Source organism: Phyllostomus hastatus, unplaced genomic scaffold (assembly GCF_019186645.2).
Source record: "Phyllostomus hastatus isolate PE091 unplaced genomic scaffold, TTU_PhHast_1.1 phas_scaffold_317, whole genome shotgun sequence".
Lineage (NCBI taxonomy): Eukaryota > Metazoa > Chordata > Mammalia > Chiroptera > Phyllostomidae > Phyllostomus > Phyllostomus hastatus.
In genome coordinates, this window is record NW_025334023.1 from 27,190,982 (window position 1) to 27,218,419 (window position 27,438).

The following is a 27,438-nucleotide window of genomic DNA, read 5'->3' on the forward strand; positions in this document are numbered from 1 at the left end:
TAGAATACTACCCTGACCCACAGAAGGCCTTCTAAAAGTAACTGCTGAGTAAACCAAAGAACTTCACAGACTGGGTCCTGAAGCTCGACTCTGATCACATCATCCTCCCCGTCTCCCCAAAATCACACCTCTGTGACCTCCGACAAATCACTCGCTTTCTCTGAAGCTCTCTCCTCTGTAAAATGGGCTGACTTCATATGTGCCTGATAGGACTGTGTGTGAAGTAAATGCAAACTTACTCTTTACCTTCAGAGAATGGACTTGTAACTGAAATATAAATCCAAAGTTCAACAGTAAAAAATTTAAATAGTAAAACCAGACCACTGAAAGTCCACACAGGATGAGTACCAAATAATCATAATAAGTGATGAACAACCCAAGGAACAGTCAGTGTGGGTTGAACTGGGTCATCATTCACTCAGCAAAGACAGACCGAAAACCTGTTACAGCCAGGCATCCTGACAGATGCCGGGGGCAGGAGAGTAAAAAGGTAGTCCTCACCCTCAGGATAACTCATCTAAAAGACTTAACGGAACAAGCAAATTCACAAATAAAAATCAGTATTTTTTAATAAAACAAATAAAAATTCTATTGAAATAAAAATATGTTTTCAGAGGAAAACTGTATTTTGGGGATGAATAATAAAAGGAATGGGGGCCCTGACCAGTGTAGCTCAGTTGGTTGGGTGTTGTCCCAAAAAGTGAAAGGTGGCCAGTTCAATTCCCAGCCGGGGCACACGCCTGGGCTTTGGGTTTGGTCACTGGTCAGGGCACGTACGAGAGGCATCAATGTTTCTCTCCCTCTCTTTCTCCCTCCCTTGCCCTCCTTCTAAAAAAATAAATAAATAAACAAACAAACAAATACATAAATATTTTAAAGGAATGAGGTCTTCTCAAGCATGAAAACTATTAAATTATCTTTTCATAAGCACGTTTGGAGCCTTAGATCCTTCCCTAAACTGGTTTTAAAAATTCCCTCATAGTTTTACCAACCCCAGAAGACTTCAAAAATAGGGCAGAAGTTTTTACAAAGGAGGTAGTTACCTCCCTATTGTAGTTTTGAATTTCTTCTGAACTTCTGAATTATTTGCCAAAAGATAACAATGAAGCACAGAAGGGGAAAACAAAGGAAAGATTCTGGGAAAGAATACATAAACTATTTAGGAATTAGAAAAATTTAGAGAAAATAAATGGTATAATTCTGGAGTTCCTACATACCTAGAAACTTTCTGTGGAGAGAGTCACAAATTATAGCTAAATAGTCTATTAATACCATAGCACAAATATTAAAAATAAGGCATCTGCCAATAAAGAGTCAACCAATAACCCCATATGCTGATTTCTTAAAATGAGCATAGAGGAAAAACATTATGCAAAAAGAGCTAAAAATGGGACACATAAGATCATTTTGTTTACAACAACACAAGTGCCAGTGAAAGAAGTGAAAGAACTCACCAACTTTTTCCCTGATGGCACCGTTTGGCTCCACCGTCAAAGCAGGTGCTTCATGCCTCCCAGCATAGAGTGGAAAGTCCGGGAAAAAGTAGTTAGGTTCTTCTAGAATCTGGCCAGGACTACTGGGACTGTAACAAGCAGGAGGCAGACCTGCAGGGAAGAAAAAAGCAAAGTGCCCATTAGTGCCATAAAGTTCTCCCCTCCTTGCTCCCTGTGTGACTCACAAGAGCCCACGAGGCATTCTCCCACGTTTCAACTTGCACTGGGAGCTCTGTCATTTTGATTCATAAAATTCCAAACATACTATTCAGAAGTATCACCAGGCCGGCCACTCACCAAAATGACCCCTGAGTCAAAATAACAATCTCCAAGACCTGCTGAGCGAAGGCACCGACACTTTCACACAACCTCGTGTGAAGGGCAGCGGCACCACCAACAAGTCAAGTCCTCTGCGACCCTGGAAAAGTCACAAAGTTCCGAACAGGCGAGGAGGGGGGCAGAATACAGGGACATGAAGAGATTGGAGAGAAGGGTGGTCATGCCACAGGACACATGTTTGCAGGACTGCGTCCCAGCCCAGGACAGAGCACTGAGCCCGACACTGAGGTGTCTGGGGCCTCACGTGGCAGCAGGCAGCCAGGGGCACAGGTTCTGGCCCTCGGCCAACCACTGGACTATCAGCTCCAGCTTATCTGCTCTGCACACAAACCGAAGTGTGCTTCCTGCTTCAATTAAATATGACACTGTATTCAATCCCACAGTGACCAAACCTGCGATACCACTACCATAACATTGATAGTGCTCACACAGCATCGTGGGAACATTCACCAGGATGAGTCTGCTGTACCGATTCCTCTCCCTGCACCAATTTCTCTGTGTGGGCACCCCGTTTAAAGCTCTTTTTGGCAAAGTAACTTAGTTAACTCTGGGGGAAAGAATCATGCTTTTTTTTTAACTTAAAGTCCTTGCCTACACGATAATTCCATTACAAGTAATGTTTTTCAGCAATCATTTCAAACTGGCAATTTCAAGTTTGCTAGATTTGTTATCTACCCATTTCCCACAAGGCCAAAGCTAGAAGGAAACTAGCTTTGAATAACTAATTATTCTGAGGCCATAAGACGGGGATTTACTCATCATCTTTCTGAGTTTCTTTCCTCATGAAATATTTGCATTAATATGTGTGCTCTTAGGCATCATGGGCATGTTTGGACTAGGTAGAAAAAAGATACTGACAACTAGAATGTTTATCTCATGAAGTTAAAATTAAATAATGTAGTTGTGATTTTCATCTTAAAGATAAATATAAACCAAGTAAGAATGATATAATGTGTGAAGATCAGCTTAGAATTACAGTTCCAATGCATATGGCACCTCTCTGTTAGCGTTCCCTTTTTTTGCCAACCCGCAAGGACTGCCCTGGAGAGAAACTCCGTCTCCTCTGGGCCACATCCTCTACATTGACCGATCTGAAAGTCTAGGGCTAAAATTAGGAGTCATAATGGCCTAGGTCCAAAGGCTGATCCTGACCTGGCTTCTACTTCAGGCAGGTGGAAAATGTTGGTGGAAAATTGGAGAGGGGCAAGGGCCAAGGTAACCTTGGCCATGCAAAATACAATTGCCTGGAATTAAAAAAACCCCAGTACCAAGGCCTCACCCAGACCTCGTCAATCAGATCTCTGGGAACAGGGCCCAAACACTTATATTTTATAAAGCTCCTCAAACGCCTCCAGTGTGCAGCCACAGTGAGAAGCCCTATGCTTGTGGAGAACAGTACTCATAAGCAAAAAACAAAAGCCACAAAAACACATCTTAGTACCCTGAGGACCACCCCCCACCCACTTGGAGTCCGACAGGTGCTGGGGACCCACACACTTCAAGAAAAGGAAGTGTGATTTTTTAAATCAGTGGATCTGGGTCAGGAATGGCATGTGCCAGCATGTTACAACTTTGGGTGATACTAGTCACATGACTAAGAATTCTAAGTGGTAACAGAGCAGGTTGCTAACAAAGTTGAGGTCTAAATAAGGATACATGTGCCTGTGCATGTGTATATGGAGGAGGGTAGGAGTGCGTGTGTGTGTGTGTGTGTGTGTGTAGATATACACTTCCAATATGGAGCCCAGGGAAGAACTTTGCGCTAAGCCATTCCTAGTCACCGCAACCCACCCTGTTCTCCATACCCAGGAACAAGAGCCTGGGGAAACCAAGAGGGTTTTAAGATGCCACCCCCACCAGGGTCCCTTCTAGCCTGGCTCAGGCCCAGCGACTAAGGAGTGGTCCAATTTTTAAGGGATCCCAGGCCACTCAGGGGCTCTGCTGGCTCAACCACGTGTAACATGCATATGTGTTGCCTCTGGGGGCTTCACAAACACTCTTATCATGTAAGGTCCTCTGAACTGAGTAACCTGCAGTCACCTGTTTCTTTCCAACCAGGACCTTGTCTAAGGGTCTCCGCTCACTCAGCTTTAGCCTGCAAGGGGAGAGTGGCAAAAGCAATGGCAAACAAGCTTAAGTCAGTGTCAAGGAGTCGGCCCTCTGTGGGTCTCCCTCTGGGGAAGGGCAAGTGCAGCTCTGAGGGGCCCCATGGGAAAGCTGCAGATCTGTTTGTATCACACTTGACAAAGGGTGAAACTGGGAAATTCTAACTGGACAGTTCAACATTTCTGCCCTATATTGACTATAACCCATTTCACCAAGAATGGTTCCTTTTTCTGGACAAAGTCTGCATGCCATTTGTCAACAAGAAGAATCTTTGCTTTTCTCTCTATGAGCATGACTGTTTTTGGCTTGCTTCTCAAGCACTAAAAACTTCCTTCCCATTATGGTTTCATGCTGTTACTTTCTTTGTCAGTGTCTAGCAGCCTTTAGGTACTGTGACCCTGAAAAAGACTTTTCCCCCTTGAATAGAAGCAACAACAAAGGGCCTCATTGTTGAAAGAAAAATGAATTATGGCAAAACGAAGTGAATTTTCCGGGGGAGCCCTGGTGACCTGCTCATCTGCTTCACCTCCACCATAATGACTTACTTCCCTAAGATCGGACCCGGAGTCGCTAACCAGGCCAACCTAACAGACTCATAAGTTTCCTTTAGGTGTGAACACTGTAGGACATTCACACTCTCACCCCGCTACCACCCAACCTCACACAGCTGGGGAACCACCTGTCCTTACATTCCACTTCCAGCATGCCACTCGCATGCACAGAGCCACGCTGGCTATAGCTTTGCGTTCCAATTGTGTTTGGTTTTCAAGGCTGTCTACAGTCACACCCCTCCTTTAGGTGCCACCAGCTTCGCTGCTCGCCTCAGCATACCTCGAACGTGTCATCCTCATTCCCCAAATCCCAGCTAAGAATGTCATCTGCGTGTCTCACAGTCCCCCCTCCGAACTACTGGAAAGTTCTCTCCGGTCGATTTACCTCTTCAGCTGACCGCCACACCTTGGGCCTGCACTGTCCTTCCTCCCCTCAACCGCCACAGAAGTTATGATCGAAAGCACACAACTTAGCACGTCTCCTCGCACCGTGCAGTTCCCTGGAATGGGGGAGCATCTGCTCTCCCCTCTGCAGCTGACAGAGGTGCCCTGAGGTCTGCAGGCCAGAGGTCCATTCCTCAAAGAGTCCACGAACTGCGAACCTACTCCCAGGTGCTATATCACCCACGTGCACAGCCTTCGGCCAGCTCCACGTAATTCCAAACCCCCTAGCACATTTAAAAACAATTTCATTTTCTATATTAGTGTAACCTTCTAGAGATTTCAACTACAGCAACAAACAATTCTGCAGCTTCTACCTTCCCTTTCAAAGAGTTCAAGAATTTGCTGAGTGTGCTGGGGACCTCAAAGTCAAATACAAGCAACAAGCCTTTTGATTCTGGCAGGTTTTTCCAGGGACTGGAATGCTCTGCTCAAAGAGACAGATGCCCTACAGGCAAGGTTCAGAAGGGGCCTAGAGAATCCATGACTGGTACCTGAAAAATAAGGGCTGGCCTGTTCCCGAGCCCTCGAGTGAAACCACGCTAGCTCTCCCGTGTCAGCCAACTCACGTTCAAGGAAGCTGAGGCCTGAGTGAAGCACAGACAGGCCGGGTCCATGAACACCTGCATGCAACACACACACACGTCACAAAAGGACACATGAAGCTCCACCACTAAACTGAGAGCACACACTGGAGTATGCTTCCTCACTCTCTTGCCCCAAGGGACCAACATTTGCAACCCAGGACCGGAATGGGAAGGGGTGGGAGTGGGGAAGTTTTCCAAGGTTCCCATCCCCTACACAATCAGTCTTCTGGGCACCAGACTTGAATTTTAATTTCTGGGCCAATCCACCTAGTTTAGAAAACGACTAAAATAAATGCACCAGTAACTAATTTAGGCTCTCTCAAAGGGGGATGTTGACTCTTCCAACGTCTTGTGAAAAACTTTATCTAAGTTGTGTGATGTTAAACTGTGTAATGCTTATTTAGACATATTTCTGAGATATTATCAGTGTGAACCAAAATGCAGAATTATGCTTAACCTTTAAAATAACAACTGAGTTCAACAAGACACAAGGCAACTGAGTTCTCTGTTTGTGCTGGGAGTTACAAACACAGACATAAGGAAGACTGTCCTCCACCTGCGAATGTTATGATTTGGTTCTGCAGACCACGTGCACCCAGATTTCAGTGCAGAGTAGGTGCTCCATTAACAGGACGCAATGCTTTGGAGGCCTAGGAGTCATGCATTACTACCTGTTGATTGTGGGCAGTGATATGGAGTTGAAATGACAAAGAAAAAGAGACATGTGAGCTGAACTGGAAAAAAAATGAGGAGGATATATGCCAACCCGCTGTTGGGGGTGGGGAGGGTGCCAGTGAGGAAAGATCCAGCTGGCCAGCGTGGTAAAGGAGAAGCACAGCTGCTGAGTCCGGCACCTCTCGATGACAGAAAAGTCCAGCGTAGCTTGGGTATGGGTAAGGAAGAGGATGAAGCTCTATCTACAGACCCAGAATCTATTAGTGAAGGGGCCTTTTTAGAAGCATTAGTAGTACGTTATTTTCATAACACTACAAAAGCAGAAAGTAATTTAAAAATTAGATGGTTCAACTGCCAATTACTACGTACCATATTCCTGAGAGTCAATCACCTTTAAATATTTTTGGTGTTAGGGAACCCTGCACTCACTGTGTGAGCCTTAGGGGTAGGTTCTACCTGCCACCGCCACCGTAAGGTCTGCCTCCCCCTGCTCTAGCAGTTAGGACAACCTGAGCTCAGTCAGCTGGTGCTTCCACCTGGAGACCCCGAATCCAGAGGAACTGTCACAAAGACAAAGGGTACGGACAAATCATCTGCAGTGACAGTGCACCAGGAGTCCAGGAATCGCAGTTGTGCCGTGGTGGGCCCCACCCTCACAGCACAAGCCGCTGGGTGCGTGGTGTCTTCACACAGGTCCCTGTCTGTTTTCTGAACCTTCCCGTTAATTTATGAGCTGCTCAATATACTCCCAGCAAATTCCTGTTTTGCTTAACTGTTAACCTTCCAACTGATATAAAGACTTAAATTTAAAATATATTACTCTGATTCCCATTCTAAGAATACCGCATTGTTTTTATGTCAAGCACTACATGACGTTGCACAATCTGCCTTGAATTATAGCAGCTCATGTCTATCGCCTTTGCACAAACCCTACAGAAACACTGGCAGTTCTCCCAGTTTCCTCCAGCTGGAGGGCCTTTCCCCCCTGTGAGTCAGGGAAACTCTTGCTTTGGCACACACTGAATGCCGAAACATGAATGCCGACTCTGGATGTCTTCTGATGCTCTGCCTTACTGCCACTTCCTCCAGGGAGCCACCTACCTTCCTCCCCCAGTGCATGTGCCACTCCCCTTCTCAGATACCACCCACTGGTGCTCCCATCTCCTGTCGTGCGTATTTATGCCAAAAAATGTTAAATCCCAATGTCTCTAGGTTTTTTCCTCCTCAGTTCCTAGTAGAAATAAGATCGTAGTAAGTGCTCAATACATACTTACTGACTCAGTGAATTGTCTGCCGAGTTTCGCAGGACCTAGCAGTTTGTACCTCAAAATGGGCACTCCATAAATATTAGTGGAATTAAGATCCATTTAAAAATAACCAGTTATAAACATATTCTTAATTCTACAGAGCTTAACTCAAAGGTGAGTCTGTCACTTTCAAACTCTTCAGGAGACCAAGGCTGGTAAAAGCAACTGGGGGAGGAAAAAAGCCATCTAGTGCTAAAGCAGGTAAAGTACAAGTGAACCCTGACCCAGTTTCCGCAGGGGCTTCGTACATGAGGTTGTAAGTACATCGGGGGCATTTCATAGCTTGGACACAAACTCAAATTTACAGGAAGGTGCTCTTTGGTCCCACTCCACCTGTGCAACTCTGCCCAGGGCCGTGCCTCAGTGCCGCGCCTCAGTGCCGCCCTTGGCTCCTGCGTCCTTCACACGTCTGGGAGCAGGAGGAGAGCCTGGAGACCAGGGAGGGCATGTGCTCCCCCACCGTGAAAAGAGAAATCATCCCAGGCTTGCCGATCAGAGTCACGGGAAGACCACACAGAGTCACAGGAAGTACCACACAGTGACACTATCCAAAATGAAAGGACTTTATCTACAAAGAGGCAATAATTTTTAAAAATTGGATTTGAACATAAAATCCAAAGGTTATTTAAATATCTTGAGTCAAAGCATACTTAAAACATCAAAATTCCTATTTCGTGTTGATATACTTGGTACTTAAATTTGCTAAAACTAGAAGTACCTAGACTCCAGAGATTCTCTTCCTGAAGTGTCTCTTTAAAACTACTTTGCTGAGGTATGACGGACATGTAAAGAGGTGCACACATTTAGCATATGCAACTCCATGAGTCTGGGGATAAAAGCTAACCCGCGGGACTATCACCACCATCAAGACCACAGACATATCCATCACTTCCCAAAGTCTCCTCCTGCCCTGTTTATTGTGTGTATGTGTGGTAAGAACACAACGTAATTACATAATTTAAGTACACAATAAAGTATGGTCAGTATAGGCACTATACTGAACAGGGGATCTCTAGGACTCATTGACTCAGATAAGGTTTAGTAAATAAGCCCTATATTAATTAAATATCTGAAGTTTAAATAATCTTTAAACGTATTTGTTTATAACCATCTCAGGACCAAGAAGGTACTCTTTTGGGTGGCCCTGGCACACACGATGTTTCCGCTAAGAAAAATTATTATTAGTGGGTAAGCTCCAGTGCTTAAACATGTTTCCATCACATGTATACAGACAGTACACATTTAAATATGTATACAGACAGTATATACTTAATATTTTTTGAACAAAGGAAAACAAATAGGATGAAAAGCCTTGAAATAAACCCACCGCATAAAACGACAACGTGAATGCACAATTCTGCTCCTCCAAGCTCGTCCGTCTCTTACCCGCACGGAGGGGAGGAGCGGTTCAGACACTCTGGCCTGCCACCCGACTCCTCCAGCTTTCCGGATCCCCTCAGCGCCTGTTGTTGACAGCTAAGTGACAGCTAAGTGACAGCGCTGCGTCTGCCTGGCAGCATCTCACAGGGACGGGGACTCTCAAGAGACAAGTAAGTTTCTCCTCACCACACTCACCCCTCTCAGAAGTCAAAATCGGCTCCAAATGAACTACATAATTTAAGGTAACCAATATTCCCCCAGAAACTAAACATCCCTTTAGCAATATGAATACAATCAATAATAGCAGGAGCTATCATTTATTGAGGGTCTAGTAGGTGCTGGGATGATATAAAATTATCGTTAATAATCACCACCCCATTCCCATTCTGTCGATATGGATACTAGGCTCACGGAGGTTGGGGGATGCCCAGCATCATAGAACTAGCCAGCAGCACAGCCCTTCCAACAAGAAGGCCATTTTTACTCTGCCTTCCCAAAGCCCTCAAGAATCCCTCACTTCATCCTCAACCCTCTTTCCCTGCCTACTTTCTTACATTAATATCGGGGGAGTTTAAATGAAATGCTCTTGCTTGTGGACAATGGGGGAAGGTACCGGCAGAGCTTCCTCCCCTGCATATATGAGGCAGAGGAGCCAGGACTACTTTATTTGTGTCACTCATTATAAACACTAATAACAGCATACTCCTGCCAATCACCAGAACAAAGCAGTAAAGCAACTTCTGAAGCCCCTTCCTCATCCCTTCCATTTGGCTGCACAGTTTTCCTGATGGCATCTCCACTCTCACAGTGATTCCCAAACCTGTGCTGTGTCTGCCAGTTGTGGAACAGGTAAAAAATGTTACTTCCAATCCCCCACGTCGGACTTATAATACCGGAATTCCACAAATGTGGAGCAGAAAAGGATTTTTCCACAAGTGTTGGCCAGAAATGAATTTTTCAGGCCCTCTGCAGTCGATTTGAGTGCGGAATGAGGCTTAGAAGCCCGTACTCCTCCGGCGCGCAGGCCCTTGCACTGCACACGCACTCCTGAAAAGCTGTGGTGAGCTGTTTGGTAAATAGATCTCATTTTACACCAAAATATGTTGATTCCATGAATCTAAATAATGGTGAGTAAGTAAAGGAGATATTTTCTAAAACAAACCAACTAATCTACACTGAGTCCTTGGATAAAGTGAAGAACGCTCTAAGTTTTTTAAGTATATTTTATTAACTATGCTATTACAGTTTTCCCAATAGTTCCCCCTTTATGTCCCATCTGCCCTGCACACCCCAACCCTCTAGCATTCCCTCCCCTTAGTTCACGTCCATGGGTTGTACATATAAGGTCTTTGACTTCTCTGTTTTGTATACCATTCTTAACCTCTCCCCATCTATTTTATGCCTACCGATTATGCTTCTTATTCCCTGTACCTTTCCCCTGCATTCTTCCCCTCCCCCTCCCCACTGAAAACCCTCCATGTGATATTCCCTGATTCTGTTCCTGTTCTAGTTTTTTGCTTAGTATTTGTTTTTGTTTTAGGTTTGCTTGTTGATAGTTGTGATTTTGTTGTCATTTTACTGTTCATAGTTTTTTATCTTCTTCAATTTCTTAAATAAGTCCCTTTAACATTTCATATAATAAGGGCTTGGTGATGATGAACTCCTTTAATTTGACCTTATGTGGGAAGCACTTCATCTGCCCTTCCATTCTAAATGATAGCTTTGCTGGATAGAGCATTCTTAGATGTAGGTCCTTGCCTTTCATGACTTGGAATACTTCATTCCAGCCCCTTCTTGCCTACAAGGCTTCCTTTGAGGAATTAGCTGCTAGTCTCAGGGGAACTCCTTTGTAGGTAACTCTCCTTTCCTCTTGCTGCTTCTAGAATTCTCTCCTTAATTTTAATCTTGGATAATGTAATTATGACGTGCCTTGGGGTGTTCCACCTTGGGGTGTTCCTCCTTGGGTCCAATTTCTTTGGGACTCTCTGAGCTTCCTGGGCTTCCTGGAAGTCAATTTCCTTTGCCAGATTCAGGAAGTTTTCCTTCACTATTTGTTCAAACAAGCTTTCAATTTCTTTCTGTAGTTCTTCTCCTTCTGGCACCCCTATGATTCAGATACTGGAACATTTAAAGCTGCCCCACAGGTTCCTAAGCCTCTCCTCATTTTTTTTTAAATTCTTGTTTCTTCATTCTGTTCCAAATTGTTGCTTTGAGTCCTGATTTCCTTCCTGTCACTGTTGGTTCCTTAAATATTTTCCTGCATTTCATTTTGAGTATCCTTTACTTGTTCTTTCATTCTTCGACCAAGCTCATTCAGTTCTGTTAGTATCTTGATTACCAATGTTTTGAATTCCACATCAGATAGGTTGGCTATCTCCTCATCGCTTAGCTCTCTTTCTGAGGCTCTACTCTGTTCTTTTATTTGGGCCCTATTTCTTTGTCTTGGTGCACTTGTTAAGTTGTAAGGGGGCGCGGGGCCTTAGGTATTCACCCAGGCAGGGTGAAGCAACCCTCCTTGCTTCACTGTGGTGCTGCCTGGGGTGGGGGAGGTGCCAGAGAGGGAACAATGCAGCTCGCCTGCTGGACTCTAGCCCTGCTTTGCTTTCCAACCAACTCGTGTGAGACTGGGAGTTTCTCCCACCTCAGCAACCCCCACCATGTCCACAGTCAGCTCTGAGTCTCAGTTTCCCTTTGAGTCAGCTCCTCCCATGTGGTCCACCGCCTTGCCTCAGGTTCTCTCCGTCCACTGTCTTACTGGTGTGTTTGAGCTGGTTGACTGTTTCTTTAACTCCTTGGTTGTCAGAGTTCCATGCAGTTTGATTTTGTAGCACTTCTGGTTGTTTATAGTTTTTAGATTGGTTGTTATCCTCCTCTTGGTTGTGTGAGGAAACGAAGGGTTTCTACCTATGCCTCCATCTTGGCTGGAACTGCCTGTGTGTAAGTTTTTAATTTTTTCATAAATTCAGATTTGAAGTCAATAGTTTTAGTGCCCTATATTCATAATGGCTAACCTGAATGGCTGGTAAGGGAATATGGCTATTTGGGTCACAAGTAAAATACTGTTATACAGATACAAAAACAAAGCAATTATACCAAAATCAACCTCTAATTCAACATCAGAAAAAAGCCCGTGAAGCTGCCTACCATCAATGATGAATGCTTGCTAGATCTGAAACTCAAAAATCACACGGCCAATTACCCCAGTCATGTAAGACGAGCAGCTACCTAACCACGGGGAAGGAGGGCATAGGGAGTAATGTTATCGAGATGGACCCTCAGAAAAATCCTCATAACTCTGAGAATTGGGTTCCATTATCTCTTTTTTACCTAAACAAAAGCCAGAATGACATGACCTGGCTCACACAGCTCATAGCTGTAAGTTTGAGATGCAAACTCAAGTTTGACTATTCCAAAGTATTCCACAGAATTTCAGTGATATTTTTAAAACACCAAGGTATCTGTGATAGTATTTGGGATCCTTATAACTCCTATGAGTTATGAAGGGTCATGGGCTTGTGAATTGGATCAGCGGCAAAATGCAGAAATTAGTAACTCATTTGTTCATGCATTCATTCCAGAGATAAAGGACACTGAACATCTGCCATGGGCCAGGTAGTACCTGGTATGGGGACCCAGATCTGACAGGCTAGTGAGGGAGACAGATGTGGAGAGCAGACAATTGCCGAACAGTGCAGAAATGCAGGGACCTAGGCGGGCTCAAGGTCCCGTGGAGTGGCAAGCTGGGACAGCAGGGTCGGCACCCCTCTCAGAGCACACACACTGGATCTAGGACTGTGTGCAGGGGCTGCACTTGCCTCTTCCCCCTCTTTGGCCTTCTTGTTTTGGATCATAAATACCCCTTTAAAAGAATCTGTCAAGAGCTACAGAGCTTCTCTCTAGATCTAGAACAGCAATTTTCAACCAGTGTGCCACAAGAATTTTTAAAACATGCAACACCTGACTATTTAGAAAGGACTACTGACCTCTTTCCTCTTAGACTGTCAAATAAAGAATGGATAACAGTCAATACAACAACAGCTGTCTGGTGTGAATGAATCAAAATTATACTTATTTTTTGGTAAGATCAGTAAAGATATATTTTTTGGTGTGCCACAGAATTTTACTACTAGTTTACGCATGCCATTGAGATGAAAAAAGGTTGAAAATCGATGGTCTAGAAGAATGCATAGCGTTCACTACAAACCCCAGTGTAAGAACCCCTAATTTATAATCAGCCAGGATGCTGAGAGGGAAAACAGAGGGAGGCATGCTGTACAATAAAATGTTCTGGAGAAGTATCAACAGGAAGCCTTGGAAAGGGGTAACCAAACACTGTTGAGAATTTTCTAGGTGAAGCGCACTGTTCTGAGTAATTGACATTAACTCATTTAATCCTCATAATTACTCTGTGAAGGTTATTCTCATTTTTCAGATGAGGAAACAAAGGCACTGAGGGTAATTTGTCTAAAGTCACACAGTTAGTAAAGGGCAAGACCAGGATTCAAGCCAGCTAGTCTAGCTCCAAGAGTTCACGGTCTGTACCCCTATGCCAACAGTGCTCAGGCTTTTCAGTTAGAGGGCCCCTTTACACACTTAAAAATTACTGATGACCCAATGAGCTTCTGTTCATGGGAGCCATATCTAACAACATTTATTGTATTCGAAATTAAAACTGAGAAACATTAAAATACATGTTCATTCATTTCAAATAACAATAAACCTATTATAAGTTACATAAAATACTTTTATGAAACTCATTTCTAAAACAAAAATCAGAGAGAAGAGTACTGTTTTATATTTTTATATGTTTTATAATCTTACAAATTTCTTAATGCCTGGCTTAATTGAAGACAGCTGTGTTCTCATATTTGCTTCTGCTGTCAATGTATTCTATATGATTTTTTAGTTAAAGTAGATAAAGAAAATCTGGCCTCATTCAAATATATAGTTGGCAAAAGAAAGCATATTTTTATAGCTGTTTCAGAAAATTGTGCCTATTATTTGAGACTACACCAAAACTCAACAGTGGCAATTACTCAAAGGTAGCTGCAATGCGAAATATAAAAGCATGCCATGGGTCTGCCCCCATAGTCTATTACATCAAAATCTATCGGTGCATCTTTCACTTTGAAGGGAGCTTTGTTTGCCCAGGCAGGATTTTGTAACTTCATACATTGGTCATTTGGGAAAAAATGGTTCTCTGAAGTATGCGGATCTCCTATATGGTGAGAAATTGAAAGTGTGATATCCACAAAACCGTATCTGTTTACACACCATGGGTCGCAATCATCAGGAGAGTCTTTTACATGGTATCGGGAAGCTGTCAAGGTAACAGTGGCCAATGTGGGTTTTCTCCAAAATTCTAATTTGCACTTGAAAGCTTCAATTTTATCATTGGCAACAAATACTGTCCACTGGTTTTCCTGAAGTGACAGGCTCCCTTTATTCATTTTTGATAAAATACTTACCAAATACCCAATTCAGAATAACTATCATCAGTTATTCTTTCAGTGAAAATATTGTTCCACAAAAAAAGTTAACCTTAAGACTTCTAGTCGACATGGCAGCATAAGTAAACACGGCTCAGCTCCTTGCACAACCACATCAAAAGAAGAGGAAGAGCAAGAAACTGGAACTCTATTTGAAAAAATAATGAAAGAAAACTTCCCTAACTTGATGAAGGAAATAGACATGCAAGTCCAGGAAGCACAGAGTCCCAAATAAGATGGATGCAAAGAGGCTCACTCCAAGACACATCATAATTAAAATGCCCAAGGTTAAACATAAAGAGAGAATCTTAAAAGCAGCAAGAGAAAAGCAATCAGTTACCTACTGGGGAGTTTCCATAAGACTGCCAACTGATTTCTCAAAAGAAACTTTTCAGGCTAGAAGGGACTGGCAAGAAATATTCAAAGTCATAAAAAGCAGGGATCTACAGCCAAGATTGCTCTACCCAGCAAAGCTATCATTTAGAATCAAAGGGCAGATAAAGAGCTTCCCAGACAAGAAAAAGCTAAAGGAGTCCATTATCAACAAGCCCTTATTATATGAAATGTTAAAGGGATTTCTTTAAGAAAGAGAAGATAGAAACTATGAACAATAAAATGACATTAAATACATACCTATCAACAATTCAGTCTAAAAAACAAACTAAACAAACAAGAACAGGGACAGAATCATGGATATGGAGAGAGTTTTGATGGTTGCCAAATGGGAGGGGGTGGGGGGAATAGGTGAAGCAGTAAAGGGATTAAGTACAAATAGGCGGTTACAGAATAGCCATGGGGATGTAAAGTAGAGTACAGAAAATGGAGTAGCCAAAGAACTTACACTACCAGCCATGGACAATGAACAATGGTATGGGGGTTGTCTGAGGAGTGGGAGGTGCTAGGCTGGGGGGCAAGGAGGAAAAAACTGGGACAATTGTAACAGCATAATCAATAAAATATAACTTAAAAAAAAGTTAAGCTCACCTCTCTGTCACACAAATACTCTTCCTCAGATTGCAGCAGAAGCACTTCATATGTACTTTCCATTTCTTTATACAGACATTAAAAGGATGTACTTGAGGTCCGAGACTTATTAAAATTAATTATTTGTACTGCTCCAACAGGAGCACGAGTGAACAACAGGCTTTTGGCATTGTGTGCCCGTGAGGAGCACACTGACCATTGCTCTGACGCACTGCAGGCACGGGCAGTGCTCCCAGCATCGCTCTGCACAGTTGGTACAGATGTCTACAGAGGAAAAGGGCTCCTGTGTCGTAGGATTATTACAAAGATCGTTTTTAGGTCTCGGAAACCTTCAAGGTTCTACAGACCACACTTTGAGAAACGCTGTTCTATATTATATAGCCTCTGCCATAGGGAAGAGACCAAAAGATATGAAACTTAAGGAAAACTTTAGGATGAAAATGGCTGGAAACCAATTACAACTGAGTTACCACCTCCCTGCCTAGGCAAAGGAAGATGCCCCCCACCCTCGGAAGTCAGCGAACTTAAAGAAGGCACACAGAGGCCCTTTGTTGGAGGGCACGGCTGGAACACTGTCAGATGAATGGACCCTGTTGATTAAACAAAATGCATCTGAAGAGAGGTAGCAGTCCCTCCAGAAAACACCTGCACATGAATGCATCTTCTTGCCCTCAAGGAATTTTTTTTTTATAAAAAGGAATACAAAGCTACAATGACACTTCACTAGCAAAACGTCTCCATGAGATTACTTTTAGGAAGTGGGGAGAAAATAAACTGCAATAACTTGCTCAGCAGGAAGGCAGACAATCCTTGGACAAAGGGAAGGATGTTAAGACATGATGACTTTAGAGAAGAGAACGAGGTTGTCAAGCCAAAGGGCTGGAGTATTAGAAAGACTTAAAGAATAAAAAAGATAAAGGAGAAAATATCTTCTAAATGGAAAAAAAACATGTGCCATGCTTTTTGTTTTGTTTTGGCAGATCGGCTGCTTAAACTATGCAAGAATCCAGAGTCTATCATTTATGAGTTTTGTGAACTTGAGCAAATGAGTTTATTCTTGGTGTCCGTTACCTTCTCAGTAAATGGGGGTGGTAACAGGACCTACTACGTAGGGCTCTTATGAAGATTAAGTGAGACAGCAGAGAGGGCTGTAAATAGTGTACCAGCATATGGTAAGTGCTCAGTAAATTCTAGCTTCTTTTTAGTTCCAGGGAAAAGGAACAGGAATCATGGCTCTAAAATTCACTTCCAAGAGATGATCAAACCAGCAAGCTTTTAAAAGAAAAAACAGCAAGATGCTCAAGCACATCAGAGATGAAAACTTTTAGAGGTTTTTAGGTCAGACTGTTCAGCTGACAAACTAGACTAAAATTACATTTTCAACTTTCCAAGAATTTGAAATGAGGAAAGTCTTAAATATACAATTTCTCTGAAAATAAGCCTAATGTTGTGGTCCTGCTAATAAGGAAAGAAGGAAGGAAGGAAGGAAGGAAGGAAGGAAGGAAGGAAGGAAGGAAGGAAGGAAGGAAGGAAGGAAGGAAAACTCCTGACTCGTCTGGCCACCTTGGCATTCAGGTTTAGGGATAGGAGGGCCTGGAAAAGGTATCAGGACTCTAACCAGAATACCCTCAGCTGCCAAGAGGCTCCCTCTTCAAACAGAAGGACAACAGGGTAGTTACTGGGAGTGGGAGGAGAGGCTCTCTGTACTAAGTAATACAGGTAAGAAAAAAACCTCTCCTCTTCAGGGACACTTTTGTTCCATAACTTTCATCCCTCTGTGGTGTAACAGGAGAAGGTCAAGATGTGAACTCTACATCTCTTCTCTGCATCTACTGTGGTGAATCTATCCCTTTCACTGGCCATGGAGGAGAAACGGACCCCTTTGCTACCAAAAGTGGGAGAAAGCCCAGTGCTTTGAAATCATAACACAGGTGGCAATTTAAAAGCTATTTTCATCCTTCAAACAGTGAGTCTTATAATGGCCTGACCAATAAGATGAAAGATAAAAGAATAGAAACAGCTGACCTCACTTCAGGATACACAGCACTACCAGTTGACCAGAAGACCCATTAGAACAGTTCTCTAGTGTGCAGTGCAACAAATAACTCAATAATTCTCTGAAAATAAGTCTGAATCAATGTGATAAGGGCATAATGTAACATTTCTAGAGATCCTGAATCCAGGTCTGAATCAGCACGAAAATCATCAACCTGAGCCTCAATTTCACTGCTGTGTTGATGAGCTTGAAGTTTGTTTGTTTTTTTTCTTTCAATGGAGATCTGTGTGGATAAACAAAGTGACTAGCCTGATACTGTGAGGAAGCCAAGCCAGGTGGAAAGGCCACTTGCAGATGCTCAGTGTACAAGCCTAGCCTTCTGGTCATCCCTGCTTGGGCACCTGATATGCGAATAAAGAAGTCTCCACATGACCCAATCCTAAACCACCCACTAGCCTCCCTCCAGCCTCCTTCCCACCTGAAGTCCCAGGGACAAGGGAGCAGAAACAAGCCACCTCTACCGTGCCCTGCGTGAAATCCAGACCCACAGACCCTGTAAGCATGATTAAATGGTTGTTTGAAGCTACTAGGATTTGTGGCCATTTGTTACACAGCAACAGAAACTGGAACACTGATGACAGTTAACACATAACGCTTTCAATGTGTCAGATAGTGTTCTTAGCACTTTACATGTTTTCATTCACATAATACATAGGTTCCTTGCAATAATCTTTTGAGGTAGGTATTACTATTATCTCTGTTTAACATATGAGGAAACTACTGGACAGAGAAGTTAAGTAATTTGTCCAAGAATTAGAAAGCCAGTGAGTGGTGTAGGCGGGAAGTGAATCTACGTTTCTGATTGTGTTAACTATTGAGCTCCACAGAAAAACACATCACAACTAGCCCATTAGGCCCATGTCCCACAATCAGACAGGACCATGTTAAGTCATACTTACTCATTTTAAAGAGATCTCTAGAATGAGACACCCCCACACATCTAGTAATTCTTTGGTTGCAGCTGTATCCTCCTAAGCTCCCCCGTAGAGGACACCTCCATACTTCTAGAAGTCATGATGCCTGTGATTTAAACCCACCTTCTCCTAATCAGTTCACAGTGAAGACAGGGTACTTGAAAGGCAGTTTTAAATCATTTCTGGGCCTTTCTCAGAGTAGAATAAACCAGTTCATCTGCCTTCTGTTCTCTAACATCGTACTTCACTCCATCCCTTTTAAAACGTAAATTCCACAGGAACGAAGGGCATATACCCCACATTTAGTCCAGTGCCAGGCATATGACAGACCTTTAAAGGCCAGATGGAGGAGAAAATCAGATAGAGAAACTGTATTCTGTTTTTGCACTCTCACCAGATTCTCCACTTATGACTTGTACAATCCAGAGTTACTCATTCAATGCACACTTACTGAGAAGTGATTGCTCCCATACTCAAATTTTTGCCTGAGTTACATTCTGTCCAAAACAAGAAATGTCACATTCCCTAATATTCAAACATGTACCTTCCCTAAGAAAAAGTAAAAATATTTAGAATAAATTCAATTAGAGTATTTGTGGTAGCTACCCAAATAAACTATTAAATTCAATACTACAAAATCTGTTCACTTCATGACCAAGCTTAATTACATATAACCCATTTGATGTTCCTAAACTAATAACGTGACCTTAGTTATTTAATAAATGCTATTGAATATAAACATTTGTATTTATTTCAGGTCCCCCCCCCGCCCCCCTGTCCAAGTTCCTAGAATTTATTTTGGAGAAAGTTGAAGGTAAGAAAGTTCAGAATTTCAGAAAATTTTTTCTCTAAGTCCAGGACTAAAATAATCCATAGGTTGGAGCAGAACTTTTTAGACCCTACATTGTTAATTTTTTAAAAAAATTAGTCTCATTTATTTATTTATTTTTTTTTGAGAGAGAGACAGAAACATCGATTTGCTGTCCCACCCATTTATGCAGGCATCGGTTGGTTCTTACATGTGTCCTGAGTGGTGAATGACACTCGAACCAACTGAACTACCGGCAAGGGCCTTTAATTTTTTTGAGAAGTATTTCAAAGGATCAAATATGAAAGTTAGCTAAAGTAAATTTACTCACTTTCATGCCACCATTGCTCATTTTGGGTCTACCAGGTCAGGCACCGTCCTGCAAGGTAAGCCTGACAGGATTATGTCTTTTAACAAAACATAACTCCCTCATTATTATCTGATACTCCCACTGTCTTCAAGGTCTGTGTGATTGGTTTTGTGATACCGTTTACATTACTACTTTCCCAGGTGTCTTAATTTAAGTTTACTGTGATTTCAGAAGACATTTTCCTGTACGCTTCTAGCTAACGGAGCCAGAGATGTCTCTCTTTTCCAAAACTAAACTGGTGTCACACGTGCTCTGCGGTGCATTTACCACTGTCCCCTAGGTGCTGCGTCCCTAGTGTCCATAATTCCAAAAAAGCAGGTTTCCTAGTCTCCTTTTCTATTTTTCTTCATCTTTATCCCCCATTCCTCAAACAAGATCCCAGACAGTTAATCTTGTCTGCCCTTCTATCTTTCAACCTTTTCCCCTGACTAGGAAAGCACGCACAATGATATTTAGGGATTTGTACCTCAGGACAGAGGGCCTTGCCAGAGAATTTCATATTCTCTTCTTTCCCCAAATCTCCCAGATAGAGGGGGCTCATTCATAAGAAACTTGGTTCTCAGAGCCCTTCACAAAAACCATATAAGTTCACGTTAGGAAGGACCTGCCTCACCCCTGCTTTCGGGGGTCACAGCATCTGGAGTAGCCCTTACAGCTGAGAAGCAGTAGCTGAAGGTGAGAGGCCTCCCTTCTTCCCTGCACAGAGCCACAGGGTGTGGGCAAAGCCCACCTCACACAGGAAGCAAAGTGAGCCTGGAGGACAAGATATCTCTCATCCTAGTCTTGCTCTGCCTGTTCTGAAAGGGTGGAGGAAAAGGTAGAGGAAAGAAGGGAAAAAAAGGAAGGACAGAGTATTTCAGAAGGAGTGTGAGAGAACAGAAGTAGGAAGACCTGTTATGTGGCTATTACAATAGTCCAGGAGACAGGCTGGGTTGTAGACACACAAAGGAAGGGAAGGTATGCAAGAATTACTTTGGACATCAACTGCAGCAACCTGATGACTGACTGGATATGGGGTAAGTGAGGAAAAGAACTTTACAGTTTACAGAACACTTCCAAAGGAGGCACCTGTTAGGATGACGCAGTGTGGAATGGTATCTGAGCAAGCCCGGACTGGCAAGATGAGCAAGGCCAGCTCCCTGCCTCTGCTTGACAAAGGCTGGTTCAACAGTGGAACAGACCCAAGGTGGAGGAGTGCAGGTGGCCTCACAGCCTCTCCAGGAGAAGGCTAAATCCACCCTAGCATTTCTATTTGCTTCTCTGAAGCACCAGATCCCTGGAAGAATCCCATGAACTAAACCAAAGCCTCAGACATTACTAAACACTGTAGATACCTCTTGATAACAGCCTGCTATCCTGGCAAACTCCATCTCCACCGTAACTCAAATGCCTCGCTGACTGAGCTTCCAAAGACAGAACTGGCAAAATGAGGTTGACATAGATACACTAGTCACCCTTTGGTGTTCCTCCTAATCGGGTCCACACCAGACTTCCAAGGGAGGAAGAAGAGATATATCTCACTCAAAAATGTGTTCCTGTCCCATTGTATGAAACCCAATGATGTTGCCCCCAGACAAACAGAGTTGGCATCTCTCTAGAATGGCACTGACCAACAGAACTTGCTGTGTCGATGGAAATGGTTGTTAAGTACTTGAATTGTGGCTGATATGATGGAGGACCTGAATTTTTAGTTTTAATTTTAATTAATTTAAATAGCCACATCTGGCTAGTGGTTACTGTGAACACAGTAGGCCTATACTTTAAAAAAAAATGATGGGGGTCATATCACATCTGTCCTAAGCGACCAAAAAAAGAACTTAATAGAATTATATTTCTCAACTGCAAGGAAACTGAATCTCTTGATTGACCAGCATCTGCTCATGCTGTGTTCCTGCACTGGGTTCTTTTTTCTTTGGTCATTGCTACAACTACACATCAGTGTGCCTCCAATGCATGTGTGGAAAGCACTCTGAGCCCCGAGTCCAATGGTCCATCCAGGATACCCTCCATAACACCCCTGAATCTATGTGACCTTTACCAAGTCTCCCCAGCAGCAACAAAACTCAGTATCAGGAGAGGCAAGTCCATCCTCAAATCCCTTTGGACACTATTCCAAAGGCAAATAGAGATCTCACAAAATAATAAAAAGCTGATTTTGCACCATGCTTTATCTCTTACATATGCCTTTCACATGCAATATCTCATTTACACCTGAATAACCTTAGGATATAAATATCTAGTAAACACATTTATCTTATAGAGGTTAAGTGACTAGCTAAGGCAATATGGTTTGCATATGACAGCCATATACCCTAATGTGGCATGTCTTAAGACAACTTGGGGTTGAGAAGGAGGAATTCACAAAAGAGTGATTAAAAGAGAGAGTATAGTTATGTGCATCAACTAGTAACTTTAGAACTCAATCTATTTCAATCTCAATCATTAACATGAATAGACTCAATTTCAAAGGGTTAAGCACCTTAGTCTGGGTCCAATTTAACCAGAACTACACTCTAAAACAATGGTCCTTAAAGTGTGGTCCTCAGAACAGCAGTAGCAGCAGCAGCAGCAGCAGCACATCACTTCAAAACTTGTTAGAAATGCAAATGCTCAGGCCCCATCAGGACTTAATGAAACAGAAACTCTGGGGGTAGAGACCAGCAGTGTGTGTTTAAATAAGCGCTCCCAGTAATTCTGATGCTCACCCATGTTTGAGAAGCACAGCGCAGTGAGAACTGTACATCTGAGGCCTAATCCACTTCCTCTGGGAAACGAACAAGTTGGTCAGTGTAGGGAAGGAAAGGGAGCTGCGGGTTGTGAAGTTTGGGACACGCACGGCCTTGTAACAGGAGTCCTGGCTCACCTGAACCTCAGGTAATAAACTCTGAACTAGCTCACAATGCAGCTACACCTCCCGCCACCCACCTCCTCTGGTAGGGGCAGGGAGGAAGTTGTTCTTCAGAAAAAGCTTGGTTTTAGGTGGGAAAAGGTATATTTTTTAGGCAGTACTGGATTGTGAATAGAGTATCCTGGCTTCTAACCTCATTTAATAAATAATACTTGGTACACGATACAGTGTTCCCAACTGTGAAAAGGTAAACTTCTATGAGTAAGAACTGGGATTCGAGTTTCTCAAAGAAAGGAGACATATGAGAATACACATAACATCATTATAAAACCATTTGTTTGTCTCCTATAAAATAATATTAATAATATTATTAATAATACTATTAATAATAATAATATGGTAGCAGGCATTTATTGAATGCTTTCAATGTGCGCAGCACTGTGCTAAGTGCTATATATACATTACTTCATTTCACCTTCAACGCCACTTTGCGAGGTAAGAACTCTTACTGGCTCCATTTTATCCGTGAGACTTCAGCATGTCAAATTCCCTGAAGTTACATAGCAAGGAAGATGCAAGACCAGGAAGCAAACCACATCTACTTTTTCCTAAACAGTCCAAAATACTATCTCCTTTTTAAAATACACATCCAAACTTTAAATCTATTTAACCTTTTTCATACTCTTTTACGTTACTGAGTTTTAACTATAGTTTTAAGCATTTTAGTTTTTTTAGCTATTATGCCACATGCAATTTTAAAAATAGTCATCAACAACTTGGGTTACCCTAAGTCCTTCAGCATATGCTCAAGAACCAGGGTAGCCCATGCTGAAGAATCTGTGGCAATAAAGATATCCAAAAACTGGACCAAAGAACCAATTTTACTCCCACTGTGCTCAGGCAGCACGCCCAGGGAAGCCCACCCTGACCACCTGGACCACAGCGAGCCCTCTCCACTCAGTGCTCTTCACCCGGTCTCCATTACGGCATTTAACACATGGGAATGTCCACACAGCCCCACCAATCAGTGAGCTCTTGCCGGTAGGAGCCCTGCCTGATCCATCCGTGAGCTTCCAAAGCTCTAAAAACATAATAAGCACCTACTAGATCGACACTAAGACATATAAATACTTAAGAGGGTAAAAATGAACTACTATTTGACTATAAAAATAAAATTACAAAACTTTTGGAAGAAGACATAGGAGAAAATCTTTGGGATATAGGCCTAGGCAAAATGTTTGTGGATGTGGCACCAAAAGCACGATTCACAGAAGGAAAACAGAATCAATAAGTTGGATTTTGTCAAAAGTAAAACACTTTTTTCCTGCACAATATCCTGTTAAAAGGACAAAAGACATACTGAAAAAAAATGTGGAAGCCACACAGATGACAAAGGATTCGTTTCTAAAATGTATAAAGAACTCTCAAAGCTCAATAGTAAAAAAAAAAATAACAATCCAGAGAGGACATGGACAAAAGACATAGCAGACATCTACCAAAGAGGAAATACAGTTGACAAATAAGCACATAAAAAGATGTTCACCATCATTAGCCATTAGGGAATGCAAATTAAAACTACAATAAGACCAGAACACTTATCGAAGCAGCTAGAATAATGCACAAAGGCAGGTGGGCATGCAGAAGAACAGGACCTCTCATACATTGCTCATGGAAATGTACAATGATACAGGTAACTCTGGAAAAGAATCTGGCAATTTCTTTAAAAACTAAAACATACACTAACCGTATAAAACCAAGCAATCATACTCCTGGGCATTTATCTAATAGTAAGAGGCCAAAACTGGAAACAATCTGAATGTCCTTACCATGAAATACTCCTTGGCAATAAAAAGGAATGAACTATTGAAAATCCAACAGCTTGGTTGGCTCTCAAGAGTATTGTGCTGAGAGAAAAAGCCAATCTCAAAAGGTCACATACCACATGATTTTATTTATATAACATTCTCAAAATTACAGAGATGAAGAACAGATGAGCGGTCACCAGGGTTTAGAGAGGGGGGCGGGTGGGAGGAAGATGGATGTTACTACAGAGGGCTGGCACCAGGGAGATCCTAGAGGTAACCAAAGAGTCCTGAACTTCCATTGTGGTGGTGGCTACAGGAATCTATGTGTGTGAAAAAACTGCACAGAACTATACACACAAACACAAATGCATGAATGTCAAACTGGGAAATCTGAATATGCTCTAGGGACTGTACCAATGTCAGTTTCCTGGTTCTGCTATTATATTACCGTTATATAAGACATTCCCAATGGTGAGAACTGGGTGAAGAGCACAGGGGACCTTTTTACTGTTTTTGCAACTTCCTACAAAGCTGTAACCACTTCAAAATTAAAAGTTTTCTGAAAAGTGAACTATAGACATTTTACTTAAAAACAAAACACATAAAAGAGATGTATATAGCTGCACACTAATGGCTAGTGGGGCCCCAAACACAGATTTAAACATACACAGTAGGGCCATGTGACTTCATTTTTTTAAAAGTTAAGTCCAATTCTCCAGGCTTGTAACAGGGACATATTTCCTAACACCTTAGAGCTATTTCCCCATCCCCCTCATAAAAGCAAACACAATGCCTGATGTATGTGCCCCTTTGGGAGCCCAGGAATCCTGTCCTCAGTGCTGGAGTGAGTATGTCCTCGGGTTTCACAAGAAGGGAGGCCAAGGGCCTCAACAACTGGAGAGCCCAGCATGGTGCCAGTCCACACACAAGGCCGGCACAGTGTCCTGCCAGCACACGCAGTGTCCTCACCTGCCCACAGTGGCCAAGATTTAAATTTTGTTTTTCCTCCAAGACAAAGCAAAATCAAACCAACAAAATAATTTTTAATTGCTAAGCAAACTAACAAAAACTTCAATAACCTCAGACTATTTCCAACAAAGCTTATAATCAAATATGTCCCCCAGATTACTCCTTGCTTTCCAAGTATTGTATTGCCTAGTGATTCTAGGATATAAGAACCTACTAAAATTAATGAAAAAATAGGAAAAAATTATTCAAAACACTAGAGAATTTCCTGGTCTGAGCTTCTACATGCACTTAAAATGCAAACAGCCACACTAAAGGGGAGAGGGGCTGCTACTTTGGAGAATTTTGTATATCAAAAATACTAACAGGGATTACAAAGTTACCTCCTTTTCATTTATAGGCCTGGAAAATCTTTCAGATTTTTACAATTTTCACTAGCAATTCCCTTGTTTCACAGTCATTATTTTTTTCTTTTAAAAGCCTTACGTTATATACAGTAGTCCATGGTTTTGCTTTCCGAGGTATCCCTGTTCAACCTCAGTCTGAAAACATTAAACAGAAAATCCCCAAAATAAACAATTTGTAAGTTTAAAATTTGGCGCTGTTCTGAGCAGCATGATAAAAATCTCGCGCCGACCCACTCCATCCCGACCCAGGACGTGAATCACTCCTTTGTGCAGTGTATTTATGCACTGCCTGTCCATCAGTCACTTAGCAGGGTCCTTATCAGATGGACTGCTCTGGTATCACAGTGCTTGTGTTGGGGTAATCCTTATTTTACTTAATAATGGCCCCAAAGCCATTCATATAACTTTCATTATAGTATATTGTTATAACTGTTCTATTTTATTAGTTATTGTTAACCTCTCACTGTGCCTAATTTATAAATTAAACTTTATCTTAGGTATGTATATATAGGAAAAAATAGTATACATAAGGTTCAGTACTATGTGCAATTTCAGGCACCCAGTGGGAGAGAAGGTGGGGGGTGCTGTAGTACTTTATCATTTTCAAAGCACCTTCACAAAGTACTGTGAAAAACACAGTGCTGGTACCTAGGGATTGTACTTTTCAGCAGAACTCTCACCAGTCAGACTGCTATCTAATTTCAATAGTTCAGCCATCTTTCCCCAGGCCTTGGGTCCACACTTCTCCACTAGGGTAGACATCAACAAAAGCAGAGCACTACCCACAAAAACCTCCAGACTAACTGGCCATGGGCAGACATTTGCAACTCTAACCAGCAGTGTGCCTGCCCATAAAATCACTTACATTTCTGCATTCATGTGCTTTCTTAATGACAGCACTTTAAAATCTCATTTAAACCAAAAGTTCCCCATTAGCTTCCATGAAAAGATGTATTTTTAAATGCTTTGATCTCCACATGCCTCTCCATATATTAGTAGTCTTACTCTCCATCTGCACAGAACCTAAAAGACCAAGACTTGGGTCTGTTTTAAAAAGAATGGGGAGAGGAATGGACTTCATAAGTACTGCACCTCCTCTCCCTCCTATCCACTTGCAGAAGTTACAAGGGTTTTCTTATTTATCTTGGAAATGAATCTCTCCAAGCCCTGACCAGAGTGGCTCAGTTGGCTGGGCATCCTTTTGCAATGCAAAAGGTTGCTGGTTTGATCTTTGGTCAGGGCACATGCCTGGGTTGTGGGCCAGCCCCTGGCGACTCCTGAGAGGGGCAACAGATAGGTTGATGTTTCTTTCTCTCTCTCTTTCTCTCTCCCACCCCCACCTTCCCCTCTAAACATAAATAAATAAATAAATAAAATTTTTTTAAAGAAAGAAAATGTATTTCTCTAAAAACTAAACACTCCCCTACCATACCTCACCAGGAAGAGTAGGGACATCTTTAAAGCCTTCTACTCTAAATCCTACTCCTTTTCTTTTTTTTTAGTATTTTATTTATTTATTTTTTAGAGAGGGAAGGGAGGGAGATAGAGAGAAACATCAATGTGCGGTCGCTGGGGGTCATGGCCTGCAACCCAGGAATGTACCCTGGCAGGGAATCGAACTTGGGACACTTTGGTTCCCAGCCCGCGCTCAATCCACTGAGCTACGCCAGCCAGGGCAAATCCTACTCCTTTTCATCTGGTCAAATCAGTGGCTCCCAATCCTTTACTCCTCTGTAAAACAAAGATTATTTAAGTATTGTTCCCATATAATTCCCATAGAGAGCAATCATACTAAAGGCACTATAGTGCTCGGAACAATGTGATGGGAAATGAATTTCACATTGGTCTAGATTCTTCAATAACTTGTAATCTAGAGAGACCCCTGTTAACCTGATTTTGACCACCACAGGGA

At 42.4% G+C, this 27,438-nt stretch overlaps 1 protein-coding gene across 4 annotated transcripts in view; it reads right to left on the reverse strand.

Moving 5' to 3' along the window:
- The window catches only part of AMOTL1 (angiomotin like 1), a 149,960-nt gene that overhangs the window by 67,366 nt on the left and 55,156 nt on the right, over positions 1-27,438 (reverse strand). For all 4 annotated transcript variants that reach the window (XM_045817878.1, XM_045817877.1, XM_045817876.1 and 1 more), the window contains one exon: positions 1,455-1,604. In XM_045817878.1, coding sequence (XP_045673834.1) covers positions 1,455-1,604 — 150 coding nt within the window. The remainder of the gene's footprint in view (positions 1-1,454; positions 1,605-27,438) is intronic.